Raw genomic sequence first — 16,249 nt, 5'->3', positions numbered from 1 at the left:
GTATTCTGACACAGAACGATTTTAGAAGCAATGTATTTATATTGGTAGTATGTTTCGTGCCTGCACCAAATAATAACAAATTAGAAGGAAAAAGAGATGACAAAAAATACAGATTTCAGTATTCTGAGGCTCTGAGCCCCATTTCTTTTCCTTGCGGACAGCAAAAAAACTCAGACATTATACAATTTAAAATAAAAGGGATAGGGTTAGGCTTAGGGTAAGATATTGAGTAAGAAAATGTGTTTATGAACCACACAGCTTCTGGTATTCCAAGACCCGACCGGACAAAAAGATGTGGTGCAGGCACGAAACATACTACCAATAGAAATACATTGCTTTTAAAATCGTTCTGTGTGACACGAAAAAAATGCGAAAATCGTGTTGGTGAACACGAATCAATAGATTAAATTAATTTCGTGACTATAACACGAAATGCCGTGAGACTGGGTTGGAATGATATGGCAAGAACGTAAATTATTAAAATAAAGATTTTTCCATTTGAATTGTATGACAAGGAATATTGCCTTATTCATGACATAGAATATGACTATATTTACTTAACAAGGACATGAAGCTATTAGCTTGTATAGCTTCAACTGAGGCTACTTAGCTAGCCGTGGATGTTTTGCTGAGTTTAACACAGTAATATATTTGCTATGTTTGCTAAGTTCTACATCTGAAGGTATCTTGAAATTAGACAAAGAATTTACTCATATGTAGGTTAAGCGAATACTTGATAAAGTATGTTGCTAAACACTTTAGTAGTCACAATATTAGCATTATCTCTCATGGAGGGAAAGAGTTGCTAGGTTTGTTAGCTGCTATGCTAGCAGCTGCTAACGCAACTAATGAGAGCAGCTCGACCTCTGAAAACTGTTTGTGGAACTAAAACTTGATACTTGCTGTTGTTAGGGAGTAGGGACCCAGTGTCTCCCTGTGGGTGTCCTGTCCAGAGCCGCCGTATTGTATTTACTCTCTGCATGTGACCACAACTCCCATCCTGTGCACCGCCGCCATCACTCAGGCGACACCCTCCTTCCTCAGAGCGCACTAATTGTTCTACGATGTTGATGAAGATGGCTCTTTGTTAATGGGGCTTGTATATCAGATGCCTTCGACAATCATGTGCACATATCAGAGTTACCATGATGACACAGGCCAGAAAGACTGATTGTGATTTGTTTGTCTTTGTCCTTGAATAAATCCTGAATGGTCGAAACATGACTCCTGGTTTTTTTTCAGGCTTGTGGGGGTGTTTCTTTCGCCACCATGGCATCGTTTCCACTGCTAGGCCAATAATACTCAATTTGACCTCTCTTTCAAGACCATCGCAAATCTTGAACTTCCTGTCTCTTTTATTATAGTAACTCCTGCAATCATTTCCGGTAGTTTCCGAGCTAGCAACGAGTTGTTTTAAGCATTGGATATGCATGTTTGGCTGCTGCAGGGTTAAGGTACAGTTCCTCTTGTACCTGTGTTACTTTCATGCTAATCTCTATGAATGCAGATTCTGTAGGAAACGGGACAATATTTTGGTATCAGAAGAGTTCTGCTTTCCTTGAGGGCTGATTATTTGCCAGAAGAGATGAATGCATACGACTCTATCCATCGCCTTTTGTGTGGCTGATCTGTTTTCTTGCATTTGAAGTGGTCTTGTGATGTGACGGCTCCTCTCCTCCCTCCACAGTTTAAGTTTTCCAGACTGAATCAGAAGAATATTTCAGCGACATCCTGCTGTTCAGAACATTGCTGCCCACACAAACACATTCCAGTCACTTGATGGACCAGACATGCACACACACACACACGCAAACACACATCCCTTTCTCTCCCTGTAAGACACACACACACATGTACAATGTCTCCTATGATCCTAACCTCTCTTAACACTCTCTGCGTGATGCTGATCCGCTTAGTGCGTGTGGCTATTTGTTATTTTTTGTACCCCAGTGACCCAGATGTTAATGGTCTTTGTTAAACATAGTCACGCACAGATGTTCATCCAAGTTCAATATTTATCCAAAAAACATACATACAAAAATATCCATATACAAGCTCATGTTTCAAACTTGAAAAAAACTAATAATAATAAATGAATGTTCCTAGTTTCATACATTTCTGCTCACAGTAGGTCAGGGAAAGTTGATTAATCATTCAAAAGTAATGTTGCTTAACATTGGTTCACCAGGTGTTTAGTTGTTGCAAATTGTCTTACATATGTTTCAAAAAGCTGCATCAATGTGTAACATTTTATGCTATTAAGTATTTCCAAATCCAGACTTCCAAATCTTAAGGATTTTTTATTTAGTTATGCAAAAATCTCCTGCTGTAACTATCAAAGCTCAACACTGTCTCCTAAAAAATATAAACAACTAAACTGCATTCCCAATTATGTATCAAGGGAAATGTATATTCTGAGGGAGTATAGTCACGTTTGTTACCTTACTCAGGTTACAGAAGTTAGGTACAACATTTGGGCTTTAATTAAAAACATATTTGTGATACATTAAACAAATGTAATCTTAGACAGAATGTGTTTCAACCGACGAGAATGACAACAGGGTTTAGTGGTATGAGAACAAACATTTTCGGAGACCAGGCTGCTCAGCTTTGTTTTGTGTTTGTGATCACGGCCTGAGCAAGCACAGAGCGGCTAGTGTGTCCAATTGTACAATCCAGCAGAGCATCAGTAATGCTCCACCTGCAAGAGTAATCACGGAAAAAACTAATTATTCTCTTCCAGGGAAACATGTGATAGCCAGGAATGAACATCGCTTTTGTATAATAGCAACAAGGGAACCAATAGAGATAAGAAAACGTTTCTTTACAAAAAATCTACGTACATTATTACTTTCTTTGTGACAGTTTCTATTTCTTTGTCTCTCACACAGAGACCGCCCAGCAGTCTCTGGTCCTCTACGGCCATGTTTCAGTCCAGGTGGCAGGCAGTAAGAGTCAGGTTAAAACTAAAGTTTCATTCTCTTACGTATCGTCGTGCTTGCATATCGCCCAGGTCTAGGCTCCTCCGGTGTGATGGAGTTGAGGTGATGCCCCACCCTCCACTCCGCATCCTTCATCCTCTCCTTCAGCTCCTTTGCCTCCTGCTCGGCCTTGCGTGTCGCCTTGCGGGCTTTCCTCAGGGAGCGCTTCACCTTCCGAACGCGCTCCTTCAGCTGCCGGTTCCTCCTCTCCGCCACTTCCAGGCGCTCCTGCATCTTGCGGCCTCGCTCCTCCTCCTCGAAGAGTGCGGCCTGCACTGAGGAGCACAGCAGCTGGAGAAAACCGAAAATATGTTAACATCAGAAGGGTTGTTATCTTTACAGGCAAACCAAACTGTTGTAAAGAACCAGTTGCTCCTTTGATGTCCACAGCTCTGTTTTTCTCCTCTGCAGCCTCACACACTTGGATGGAAGGAGGATGAGGAACTAGTGGAGGTCCTGACCCTCGTCATTTACATTTATCCACACAAGCTCACTACCGACCAGTGGTGTCTGTGTCATATTAATGTTTCACCCCCTTCTCCTCCCTTCCTTTCCAGACAATATGAGGGTCACGCACTTCGATGTCAGGGGCCCTAATCTTTTTTCAGACCAAAGCTGACCTCAGGCAGAAGGGTTAACAAGGGAAAGCATGTGTCTTCACGTTCCACTGCACTCAAAGTATCATACAAACCTAGGACAATCTAAATAATGTATAATCATGGGCGGTGTTCTGCTAAGATATACAGTCCACAGCCCGAAGATTGAGCATGCTATGAAAAATTAAATGCAAAAAGTGTTTTTATTTCTCTGAAAATACTATATACATTGTATTAAAGGGCCAGCTACAATAAAAGTAACCTTTTCATTGGAGATAGTGTTGCTAAGGAAAGTTTTTGTAAAAAGTTCTACAGTGAGTTCTGTGGAGTAAGGTGAATGCTGTTATTCTAACATGCAACAAAGGATTCATGTTTATTTTTTTCCAATGTAGTTTTAATGTTCTAAATACAATGACCACAGTGGAAGCATAGACATGAGAGAGATGGTTATCTGAAAACCTTGAAAACAACAACTGAGCCTTTAAGGGAAGTCCCTTTCTCCCCATCTATCCAAACAAAAGTCAAATCCAGATTAAATAAAATCAGTACGTTTTTTTTAAACAGTTCCAACACTGCCTCACGCTCAAAGGAAGACTCTCAGTGGGGCGGCCCACACATACACACACACACACACACACACACACACACACACACACACACACACACACACACACACACACACACACACACACACACACACACACACACACACACACACACACACACACACTACCAGCACCTGTCAAAACATCCGGGTAGTACCTGCCTGCTGTTAAGCATCATCTGTATAAACAGAATTTAAAAGACATGTAAAGGCATATACATGTACAAAATGTCCTCATATTCAAGTATACGAATATGTTAACACAGGAACAGAGTGTCTTTAGTTTCAAACACTTTACTTAATAATTAAGGAGGTCTTATATTTTCAAAATTAATTGAAATGCATATAAAGCCGCATTGCACATAACCATAATGTTGTTTATAGAGACAGTATTCTGTCGAGCTGCATGTTTTTGCTTTTTTCAGCTAATGGTTTTGGTTTAACTGTCTTTCGTTGAGTCTCACTGGTGTCATATGAGAAAGTTGTCTGCAGATACGTCATAATTAGACGGACCCCTAACTGTGCCAGGAGATCAATGCCCCCTTTTTTTTGCAGACTTTTGATTCCTCTTTCCAACTTAATAAAAAGACACAAAACAACCCTGCACACACTCCATTCCACACACATACACAAACACATTCATGTATTTAAAGCCTCACCATTGACGTCAAATACACAAGCCAGGGTTTCTCTCTTAACTTTAATTTTTGTGTGTGTTTGAGTGTGTGTGTGACGGAACAAGTGGAAGCTGTAACTCCTGAAGAGGCAGACTGTGTAGCATAAAAGGTTAATGAGAGTCAGAAAACGTGTTAAAAGTGTTAACATGACTGGAGTAACCCTTGCAATCTAATCATTATAATGCATGTACATTGGAATTGTGCTGATGAAGAAGTATTTGGAGAATTTGCCTCTATCTTGCTGTAACCTAAGTGCAACAGATAATCAGAAAAAAGACAGAATCTCTGAAATAAAAGAAAAAAGGAAATCTGTAATAAACAGTTGGCCTACAGCAGCATCATGGTCAAAGCTGCCCTGCTGATAAGAGGAGGCTTTGACAGAAGCTAATTAGAGGTTCTGGCAGAGAAGTGGAGGAAGTCTCTAGTTTTTCCTTTTGGAGGGGTGTCTGTTTCCCACGAGGCTAAAACCAGAAGCACACAACTTTACGGGATGCTTGATGTTTAAACTCTAGCTGAACCATGTATGGAAACCTCAGCTCAGAGACATCCGAAGATCCTTTATTAAGATAGTGATGTTACATTTTAATTAGAGACCAGCAAAACATAAGTCTAATGCCTTTAATCCGATAAAAAAAAAGGCAAAGGAAACATGGAGATAGTGCCAGGATGTCCCTCCATCTCATCATCCTCCACACATTCCTGGTACAAAACACCTGTTTTGTCCCGCCATGCCCGGAGGTCTACATGCGAGTGCTCGTCCTCCAAATGAGCGAGCGGCTTCTGCTTTACTCATCTTTACTATATTCCTTACAGCCTGCGGGGCATAGCAGTGAAGGAAGCCAGAGGAAGACGCCAACCACTGCACCACTCCTCAAGGTCTGAACTTTTGACTTGACGATAAACAAAATGCCATAAATTCATTTGGGAAGCATTAACCCGTCCTCCTCAAAGTCAAGGCCTGCCTGTCACTATATGTATTTGTTATTCTTCCAGGAGGGTACCAGTGGATCTTGGCACTTCTTAGCAAAGACTTTGAGTGATCTAGCCTAGAAGTCAGCTCTAAATGAAGTCAAAACCGACAGCACTCAAGTATTTGTCATGTTGCAGACCCTAATATTGTGTCTTTACTTAGTAAAAGTCTACAACTCTCACACAAACCCGGTGATTTTGAAGTTGCTGTAATGATAGTGCAACAGAAGGAAAAGCTCAACAGCTGCCCTGGTATCCTTCCTAATTGAGGCCAAAGACTTGTGCAGCGGCCGTGTCCTGTCTTGTCTGAAGTGTGACCCGCACAACTCCCTCAGAGGGGCGATTGCTTCATGCTATTAGAAACACAGGCTGCAGACGGACACACTTTCAAACTGCTGCCTGTCCAGGATGAGGATCTGTGCTATTTGACCTTTGACCTCTGGATAGGCCAGTATCCTGTCTGCCTGAGGAGCCGGACCTGGACCTCGACCAATCAGCAACTGCTTTAATCTTCAACTGTTTATAGCATGTGACCAATCCCATGACTGGAATCTTTTTCATCAACTTTTCACTACCAAAGTAATCCTCTATTGTTTTGAAAAAGGTGTGTATGTGTGTGTTTTTGACTGTCAATCTGTTATATCAGTGGTAAAGAGAAGGTGTTAGGTTTGTTTACTTCCTCTGTAAACAACAGAAAAGCTGACCTGACTGAAGAAGATATATATTTTTTTAAACTCATCATGCTGCATGGAAGTTCTGAGGGTTACAACTCTTGGTACCATGGTAACCGTGCAGACCAACAATGTGGTGTCCTACCCTGCTGTCCTCCTGGTTTTCCCACTCAGGGCTGAAGGTGTGGAAAGGCTGGCTCCCCTGGGTGCAGTTGGAGAACTGGAAGAGGCTGGAGAACATGCGTCTGTTGTCGGATGTGTCGGGGAAGATGGCGTCCTGGAAGTTGACACCATGGGGGAGGATGTTGTAGTTCTCATCCATCCTGCAGAGGAGATAAACACTGAGAAGATAGTACTGGGATGTACAGAAGGAGCTGTTTTAATGGCTGACGCAGTTCAAAAGCAAGGAATGCTATCTAAAGATATTTAATGAGCATAACATTAGCATTGCCTGTCAAATGTTCTTCTGCGACATAAGTAGCAACTAGAGCAGACTGATAGATGACAGTGATAATAAATATATTTAAAGTCTCACTTAATGGAAATACACTGTAACAAAGAGCATAACTAGATGTTGTGCCTGTTAGTTCAAGATTGTTTTGCAAAGTGCAAATAGGATGCTGTTTAACTTGAATTGCAACAATAAAACTTACTCTAAACTGTTGTAGGTGCAGTTTGAATTGGTGTTTAAGCCCCATGTCAGTTTGAACTACTTAGATAAATGTGTCCAGGCAGGCCTTGCAGCTCACCTGAGGAAGAAAAAATAGGAGTTGTTCTCCATCACGGTGTGGGACTGGCACGACAAATATCCCAGTCCGGTAAGGTTGAGCCTGGATCCAGAGGGCACCTCCAGCATGCTGCCCCAGGCCTGATCGCACAGCATCTCCACCTCCGCGGAGTACAGCAGCCCTTCCTCCGCGCCCTCGTACCCATCCCCAAAGCCGAAGGGCAGCGAGTTGTACAGGCTGCCCGCCCCGCCGCCCAGGGGCTCCCGGTGGATCGCCAGGACTCGGGCGTACACGATGATCTCCGCCAGCTCAGCCCGGCAGCCCTCGCTCAGCGGCCGCCACTCGGAGGGGAGCTGGCAGCCGTGCGTAAAAGTTTCCAGATGCGCAAAAACGCCAAGCGCTGCGAGCAGGAGAGACATGGGAAACATTCTGAAGACCTCCAGAAGGGTTACAGGTCTGGTCTAAACCCGGTGGTGATGCTTCAATTGAGAAAGAAAATGTAATGTGTCTACTTCATGCTGGAGGGCAGTCCATCCAAGCAGCCAAGTTACAGAAGTAGAGTTAAAAAATGGAACCAGACATGTAATGGTTTCATGGATCCAAAAGCACTAATCACAAAGTAATTAAAACGACAACAAATTCGATCACAGTGATTTGGTCCATTAACACCACCTGCAGACTCACATCTCCTCTATCCCAGAGTCCTTAAAGGGGTCAGATCAGTTTGCAGAAACATATTGCACTCCAACCTTCTCCTGTGTTACCGATGCATGCTCCTCCTCTGTATGCACCTCCTCTGACAGTCTGCTCTTCCTCTTCTGTCAGTCTGCACCACCTCTATTATTCTGCACCTCCTCTGTCAACACCTCCTCTCAGTCAGTCTGTAACCCTTTATCAATAATGTGAATGAGTTATGAAACACAAGCTACTTTTAAAATATAATTTCAAAGATACTAATGGTTGACACTCATGTGCATGTGTGACACCCAGTTGGCACTTTGCTTTAACTACAGGCAACTACATCAGAGTGAATCTTTGCAGCTTTGAATTTAAGCTTATAAAACACTGCCATCTACTGGACACTGACATGAACAACATGCATTTATTACATACATATAAAGGCTTTGTTTTAGCTTATGTTTATGAGCTTTTTGCAATTCATTTATATTTTACAGTCAACTTTATTTGTTTTTTCAAATCATATATATTACAATTATTATGTAAGTCTCGTGTTTTCAGTTTGTTTACAGGGTGACTCCGGAGGGAATTTCCCACCCTCACGTGCAACTGATGAGCGACGTCACTGCAAGGAAGTAGAGACCTTCGTTAGTTTCATATGGACAGGATGTAAGACACATTAGCTTTCACAATAAGAGCATACATTTGAGCTGCTTGAATACATTTCCCTTACATTACAAAACCTAGATTAACAATAACATTCGATACAATAATTAGAATATAATTGAATAATTGGATTGACTACAACAGAATAAAGTTATTTCCCAAATATAGAATTGTTAGGCTAAAAGAAAGTGTTCTTTCATATCATTGGATAAAACCAATAATGTGTTACTTATATATAAAGTTTGAAAATGTATGTTGATGCTAATAGTTTTGTAAATGTACTTAAGCAAACATTTATATTTTTCTTGCACCAGAGATTGTGTGTACTTGAACACTGTGGTATTACTAGTAGCCAACGTTTTTCTCATCTCAAAGGGTTGAATAATTCTACCTCTGAAAGTGGTATAACCTGCTTTTATTTTTGAAAGCGCTCACCGGAAGTGCTCTGTTTCTCGACGTTGATCCACAAGCAGCAGCACCTGAAGGTTGACAGACTGTCCGGCTGTCCTGTTGTTGTTGTTGCTGCTGTGAAACTCTGACCATCAGACTGACAGCAGCTACAGGTCCTCAGCAGGTGAGACTAACTCTTCTTCCTGTCTTTCGTTGCTGTGACGCACTTTAAAGTACATCCGTGTTGTGTAATTTACTGTAACTTTTCAGTGTTTCCATCGGACAGGCCCGCCTGAAGAAAGCGAAAGTAACACTGTCCGTCTATTTATAAACAAATATATACCCATTTCTACATCTGGAACGTGTGTAGTATTCAGTGGCAGTTTTAAAGTAGCATATTTCCCACTGTGTTCACTGTGTTAAGTTGAGCCATGATATTTCCTGTATTGTTATTATTATGATGGCAATGATTTATTGTTATTAGTATTATTATTGGTGATTATTGGTATTATTAAGTATTGGTCATCGCGTGAGTTGAAGAAGGCAGTACACCACAGGGTGTTAACATACAGCTTTATTATTGTTAGTCATCAAGTGGATGTCACGTGGTTTCCTGATTGGATCGTGTATGCTGCTTTTCTGCTGATGTCATATCGTCAATGGTTTCATTTCTTCACCTTGTAACTCATGGTGTGGGACATAAATCCTTTTCTCCATACAGATATTTCCAATATTCCAAACAGAAAATCTGCTACAGCTTTAATTACAGTATTTAGAATTTACTTTACAACACAAAGCATGATGAGTGCAGATAAGCAAAGTGATTGACAAGCGAGGAAGTGAGAGGGTCTTCATTACATTGAATTGTTGTTTATTAGATATAAGACGTATGAAGGTTTAAATGAAGTTCACCTGCACTATTTCCTCTGATAGTTACTGTGTCTTTAGCAATATTATATCAATTTTCAAGCTCTCGTTTATTCTTGAATCCCTTTGCTCTCAGCATCATGGCGTCTGAAGGCCCCGTGATGAATGGCGACATCTCTCGCTCTCACACTGAGTGCGGCACACAGGAGGAAACCCTGACGCAGATGAACAAGCTCATCCAGGAGAACCGGGACCTGAAAGGTGAGACCAGCTGTGTGTTAGGGCCTGCTGCTATAATGCTGTAATGAGGCGTGGCCACAGTGGCTAGGGTCAAAGGGCAGGAGACGTTGTGTTCCTGTCAGGGAAGTTTAATGTGATAAGCAGCTTTCAGGAGAGTTATAATAGCTATTGTAAAGGTTATAATTCAAATTCTCCGTGTGTGTCTTTTACTCAGAGGCCCTGCGGCAGACCAACATAACGATGAAGGAGCGTTTTGAGGGTCTGTCAGCGTGGCGGGAGAAGCAGAAGGAGGAACGGAACTTCCTGGAGTGCAAGCTGGAGGAAGCTCGAGGGCGCATGGAGGCGCTGATAGTCCAAAACCAGGAGCTGAACAAGATGAAGCAGGAGGAGGGGGGGGCAGGAGGTGGTCTGCTGGTGAGGGTGTAACTGGTCATTTGTTAATTATTAACTGTTACAATTTATTCAAATGATCTTCCTTTTATTACGTGTTCCTCAATTACCGTAACTAAATTGGTTCTTTCTCTGTGATGTCGTCTCCAGGCTGCGTCGTCCAATCACAGTGCGGAGCTGGACTCCCTGCGTGCCCAGGTTGCTCGCCTGCAGGCAGAGAAGAACGACCTGGTGGCCATGAACTCTGAGCTGCAGCTGAAGGCCGAGCAGGACTCACAGGACTCCTTCATCGAGGTCTTCAAAGTCTCCGTGAGTAGTTAAGCAAATATAACATGCAATAGCGAAGAATCCGATTTCTATCTACTATTTCGATGGAATGACACACGGCTGGAAACCAAATGTCTGGCTGTTTCTCTTCTCAGGATGGAGGTGTGGACGGCGTGAACAGTGTGTGTGGTTTGGAGCGCAGCAGACACTCGGAGCTGAACATGACGGGGTCCCGGCTGGAGGGCGAGGAGACCACCGTCAGCCAGCTGCTGCAGTCTCTGAGGGACGAGACGCAGCGGGCCGAGGGGCTGAGGACCCAGCTGCAGTCTGCCGCCGCCAGGTACGGCACCACAACATTGTTATAACGCCATGTTATAATCTAATTATAGTACATCATGAAAGCTAAAGCGCTTAGCAAGAAACAGGAAGTCAGGCCTTTAGGGGTTCCTTGCTCTTTTTCCTGTAAACCTGACTAAATCTGCAGTAAATGACATATTTCTCTGACATATCTTTTTTCAAACAAATGATCCGACAGAATAAAGGAGCTGGAGGAGAGGAAGTCTATTGTGGATGAATCAACACAGACCACCCAAGCAGAGCCCACAGAGCCCAAGCAGGATTCTGGGAAAGAAGAAAAGGTATTTAGAGGTAGCGGTCCACTGATGTGTGTGTGCAAGGTTAGGTTTCCTTATTGTAATGTTTGTGTGTCATTGTGCAAATATGTTAGGCAGCATCTGAGGTGGAGAACATGAAGTCTCAGATGATGACGCTGTTCAAAGAACTGCAGCATGCCCAGTCCAAGCTCGATGAAGCAGAAGGCATGAAGAAGAACCTGCAGAACCGGTCAGACCAACACACACACACACACACACACACACACACACACACACACACACACACACACACACACACACACACACACACACACACACACACACACACACACACACACACACACACACACACACACACACACACACACACACACACACACACACACACACACACACACTGTCTTAATGTGTAATACATGTAGTAAAGGAACAACAATGACACTTCCAACCCCGTTCGTTGTGTGCCTTATCTCTGCTCTTGCGTACAGGTGTCGGGAGGTGGAACAGGATGTTGTCACTCTGAAGGCTCAGCTGGCCGACAAACAGGAAGTGCTTTCTGTCAACGAGCGGCTGAAGCTGCAGGTGGACAGCATGCAGGCTCAGAACCTGATGGAGCAGAGGAAGACTGAAGAGGAGAGGTCCGATGACACACACACACACACACACACACACACACACACTTACTCACGCGTGCATACACATGAACACTTATCCTAACTTTTTTTTTACTACGCAGTAATAACATTATATATTTATACTTCTTTATGTCACTGATTTTAATGCTGACCCTCTCCCTCCTTCCTCTTCCCTTCCTCTCTTCCTTCCATTCTTCCTTCCTTCCTCCCTTTTTCCTTCCTCCTTTCCTTACAGGAACAACATGTCCCTTCTGAAGGATGCCTACACCAAGCTGTTTGAAGACTACAATGAACTCAAAGAGGAGAAGAAGAAGAGAGAGGTCAGTTTATGAAGCATAACAAGGAGCCTTTTAGCAACAGATAACCAAAGCAGACCAATTGCAGTTTAAAGTATGTGAAATGTGGTGTTGCAGTCTGTGCTGGTGGCGAAGGAGGTGGCAGAGCAGCTGCAGGAACGTCTGACTGCTGCCGAAGAGGCCCTGGCTGCGAAACAGAACCACATTGATGACATGAAGCAGGAAATGTTCAAGAAGGAGGAGGAACTGGGGACCATTTCCGTGTTCAAGGCTCAGGTGAGTTGCTGTGAGGCCAAGCGTCTGTCATCTATCATCTATCAGTTTAGTGATGTTTCATCAAGCGCTCTGTTGTTGTGCAGGCTGAGGTCTACTCCTCGGACTTCTACGCAGAGCGGGAAGCGAGGGAGAAACTCCACGAGGAGAGGGAGCGTCTGGCTGCTCAGCTGGAGTATGTGAAGAAGCAGAACAACCAGCTGCAGGACGAGATGGACTCGCTGGGCCGGTGAGGAATCAAACACAATTTTAACACTAGCTGTAAACAGTGAGTGGGAACAACTGCATCATGAGGGCAACAAGGACACGTGGGAAATCTTGCATGATAATAAACAAGTATATAGTTGATTTGTTTGCGTATTAGATATTCAAAGCATAAATCCCATGGCTAATCACTTTATCATTCACATCATAAATAATTAGAATGATTTGCCTTGTGTTTGTCCACAGGCACTCGCTGACCGAGATGCAGAAGAGACATGTGTCACTGGGAGGAAATCCACACGGAGCCGGAGCCTCTCTGGTTGGGAGAGGTACAGCTGTGTTTATACTTCCTGAGCATTGTCTTCCTGGCATACTTCCACTTAACCCTTGTGCCGTCCTCAAATTTTCAACCATTCGACCCCTTCGTGGCAAAAATGTACACGCTCATAATAACTGCTATTAAATCATCATACATCAACATTTCTTTCTACTTTTTCATGAATCACTTAAACAACTTATAACGTACTCAAAACTACCAAACATTCAATCATTTTCTGGATTTTAACCCTTTAAATGCCTGTTTAATTATTTGAATTATTTCATTCTTTATGACAAAAAAACACAAAAAATGAATTTCTTTCAATATAATAATTAGTAGAGGGATGGAACTTTGGTGGTTATTAGAGTCTTGGATGTGTCAAAGATTAGCAACAAAATTGATTTCACTGCATTATTATTTTGTACGTAGTGTCAGATACTACCTCTGGACACCTTCGTGGCAAAAATGTACACGTCCATAATAACTTCTATTAAATCATATATCAATATTTCTTTCTACTTTTTGTTTCATGAATCACATAAACAACTTATAACGTACTCAGAACTAGCAAACATTCAATACTTTTCTGGATTTTAACCCTTTAAATGCCTGTTTAATTATTTGAATTATTTCATTATTTATTACAAAAATGCCTCATTGACTTCCATTCAGACCACATTTGTTGATCTCACTGCCATTGCAGTATAAAACCATGCATTTTGTAATGTCAGCATTTCATTTAGAAGAAAAGTAGTGATATTTGATATTTCTACTCTATTCCAACAGATTAAACCATTTTCCCACTGTAGGCCGATGCATTACATTCTTACATTTTTGCCAGTTATATTATGGAGCCGTGTGACTACCAGGGGGCCCGAGAGTGGTGTGTGTGTGTGTGTGTGTGTGTGTATGCATATGTAGCCTGAAGATTATAACCTGAACATGCTAAACACAATATTAGCTGGGAGTGCAATCTCCCTACAGGTAAAGGTATTCCTCACATAAAGCAACACACCCCCTCCTTTTCCCTTCAGTCTGTCCTTCCTAAACACATTATATCCTGACATAGATACAAGAGTGGATGGTGACGACTGTTTTAGCCAAGATTCCGATATTCCCAAACAGTCAATATTGGACTCAAGGAGGAGATGTTCTAGCTCTAACATCACAGTTTTCCTCTGTTTTCTAATTGACAGCTTAGCTAGGTTTACTAGCTGCTTACAGCTATGTGTGTTTAGCATGTTCAGGTTATAATCTAGTTTAGCATAAAGACTGGAGGAAGGAAACGGCTAGCAGGAACTATTTCTTGTCTTATTGTTACTTGGAGGTTGTTGACAGTTGACACTTGGCAAATTATAAATAATACAAGCACGTAACTCCACAAAAAAACTGTTTTTGCATCACAGTTTTCCTCTGTTTCCTAATTGACATTGTGTGTTCAGCATGTTCAGGTTATAATCTGTGTCTCTGACTCTCAGGAACTGACTGGCATCAGGGGAATATTCCCGAACACGCCTGTCCGAAGTGCAATGAGGTCCTGCCAGACCTGGACTCCCTGCAGATCCACATCATGGACTGCATCATCTAGAAAACCACCATTACAAGCTTCAACAACAATAATCTGAGTCTTCCCCTTCTTTATCTGTACCTCCTCTCATATCCCTGAGACTCGCATTGGCCTCATTCACCAATATATCTTACCAAGTTTGTTGCAAAGTTGTGTGTGTTCTTAACCCGCAGAGTTGTTCATAACGATTCTGTTTGTCTTCGTAATCTGAAGCAGTTTGCCAGTTGATCTTGATAAGCAGGTAAATGGACTGAAGACTCTTCAGTTTCTGTTTCAGTGAAGAGAAAAGGCAAGACTGTACAGAATAAAGTCTAAAGAGGGTCTTGCAAAAGCTGTGTAAGTGGGTTTTAAAAAAAAAAACTCTCCTTAAGAAAGGTTTGTGAATGAGGCCCTATCCCTCTGGTATAGCAACACAACTTCATTTAAATATAATTGAGGATTGCTTATAAAGATTTGGACTATAACAAAATACTGGGTTTCCTTTTGCTTTTGTCATTTGACTGGAACCAAGCTGTAGATGAACAGTTCAAACCCTTTGATACGATTTGAGCAATGAGCTGTCTGTCATGCACACTTAAATTCAGCCTTTACAGTTGTTATTGGTTAACCAAGTATTTGGTTGCAGAAGGCTATTTTTTTGTATTGTCTTGAAATTCCTAATCTTTGTTTCCTTTGAGAGGATATTTTAGCTAATGGTTGTTGTTGGTGGTGGTGGGAAAGACAGCACGAAACATGTAGGCACTTTATTATAAAGAAAATATACCATGTATTTTATTTTGACTCAGTGGGTGATACCTGTAAATTAAAATGCAATGTATTTAACTTGTTAATCAGCCTATCACTGTGTATGGTAGCTTTTGTATGTCTATAAGCAGGAGGCATCAATACCCTGCTGATTATAGGAGAAATTCTGATTCTGTTGTAATTCTCTGAAATAAAATAAAAATATCTGCTCATTTCTGTCTGTTTTCGTTATATTGCGAAATAACAAAACCTGAAGGATTATGACTCCGACCAGGTATTTAAAAAAAACACTTGTTTTATTTGTATATTGATCATTTGAGCTTAAACCATTACTGAGATTACTGTGTGTGTGTGTGTGTGTGTGTGTGTGTGTGTGTGTGTGTGTGTGTGTGTGTGTGTGTGTGTGTGTGTGTGTGTGTGTGTGTGTGTGTGTGTGTGTGTGTGTGTGTGTGTGTGTGTGTGTGTGTGTGTGTGTGTGTGTGGGGGGGGGGTGTGTGTGTGTGTTACAGGAGCAGCAGTGTGTTCAATACAACTATTTAATATTTAATCAAATCAAAAATCAAATCAAAAAATAAACAGAAAATATAAATATTCTACAGTAGAAGAGCGATATATCACAAATAATACGCAATATAAAAAATTGCGGATAAATTACAATGATCTATAAAAAACCGAAGAAAACTGCAGCCAGCAACAGAAATATAGATGTATATTGAGACGTTGTACTCTGAATCTGTATGTGTAATTATACAAATACATTTAAAACACGATTTTCTAATTTTTTCAACAAACCAAAACAAGGTACATCATTGTAAAACATGATCGGCTTACCGTTAAAAAAAGATATACACTTTTCTATTCAGGCATATCACT

At 41.7% G+C, this 16,249-nt stretch overlaps 2 protein-coding genes across 3 annotated transcripts; one reads left to right on the top strand and one right to left on the bottom strand.

The window, feature by feature from the left end:
- Nucleotides 1-2,001: 2,001 nt before the first annotated feature.
- ccdc3a (coiled-coil domain containing 3a) lies at nt 2,002-9,090 on the bottom strand. The gene is made up of 4 exons (XM_034131371.1): nt 9,006-9,090; nt 7,248-8,529; nt 6,644-6,821; nt 2,002-3,272 (listed from the first exon to the last, which is right to left on the bottom strand). The coding sequence occupies exons 2-4, from the start codon at nt 7,652-7,654 to the stop codon at nt 2,967-2,969; spliced, it is 891 nt and encodes a 296-aa protein (XP_033987262.1). The 5' UTR covers nt 7,655-8,529; nt 9,006-9,090; the 3' UTR covers nt 2,002-2,966.
- Nucleotides 9,013-15,588, top strand: optn (optineurin). 2 transcript variants are annotated; one of them, XM_034131370.1, is made up of 13 exons: nt 9,013-9,144; nt 9,964-10,088; nt 10,282-10,481; nt 10,608-10,766; nt 10,880-11,064; nt 11,260-11,362; nt 11,452-11,567; nt 11,827-11,976; nt 12,209-12,293; nt 12,387-12,545; nt 12,629-12,771; nt 12,993-13,075; nt 14,544-15,588. In XM_034131370.1, the coding sequence occupies exons 2-13, from the start codon at nt 9,968-9,970 to the stop codon at nt 14,651-14,653; spliced, it is 1,614 nt and encodes a 537-aa protein (XP_033987261.1). In that variant the 5' UTR covers nt 9,013-9,144; nt 9,964-9,967; the 3' UTR covers nt 14,654-15,588. The 2 variants fall into 2 exon arrangements, with proteins under 2 accessions (XP_033987261.1, XP_033987260.1); XM_034131369.1 differs by lacking the exon at nt 14,544-15,588 and having other exon boundaries at nt 12,993-13,226.
- The last annotated feature ends 661 nt before the right edge of the window (nt 15,589-16,249 follow it).

This window comes from Trematomus bernacchii, unplaced genomic scaffold, assembly GCF_902827165.1.
Source record: "Trematomus bernacchii unplaced genomic scaffold, fTreBer1.1, whole genome shotgun sequence".
NCBI lineage: Eukaryota > Metazoa > Chordata > Actinopteri > Perciformes > Nototheniidae > Trematomus > Trematomus bernacchii.
Note: the sequence above shows the minus strand (reverse complement) of the source record. Positions and strands in the feature narration are given on the sequence as shown.

Bases quoted from the DNA above. Each gene is read 5' to 3' on its own strand.
- optn (XM_034131369.1), top strand. From the start codon at position 9,968: ATGGCGTCTGAAGGCCCCGTGATGAATGGCGACATCTCTCGCTCTCAC. The intron at 11,065-11,259 runs GTACGGCACCAC...ATGATCCGACAG, and splicing joins CTGCAGTCTGCCGCCGCCAG to AATAAAGGAGCTGGAGGAGA. The intron at 11,977-12,208 runs GTCCGATGACAC...CTTTCCTTACAG, and splicing joins AGGAAGACTGAAGAGGAGAG to GAACAACATGTCCCTTCTGA.
- ccdc3a (XM_034131371.1), bottom strand. From the start codon at position 7,654: ATGTTTCCCATGTCTCTCCTGCTCGCAGCGCTTGGCGTTTTTGCGCAT. The intron at 6,822-7,247 runs GTGAGCTGCAAG...TCTCCTCTGCAG, and splicing joins TCCTATTTTTTCTTCCTCAG to GATGGATGAGAACTACAACA. The intron at 3,273-6,643 runs GTAGGACACCAC...GGTTTTCTCCAG, and splicing joins AAAACCAGGAGGACAGCAGG to CTGCTGTGCTCCTCAGTGCA.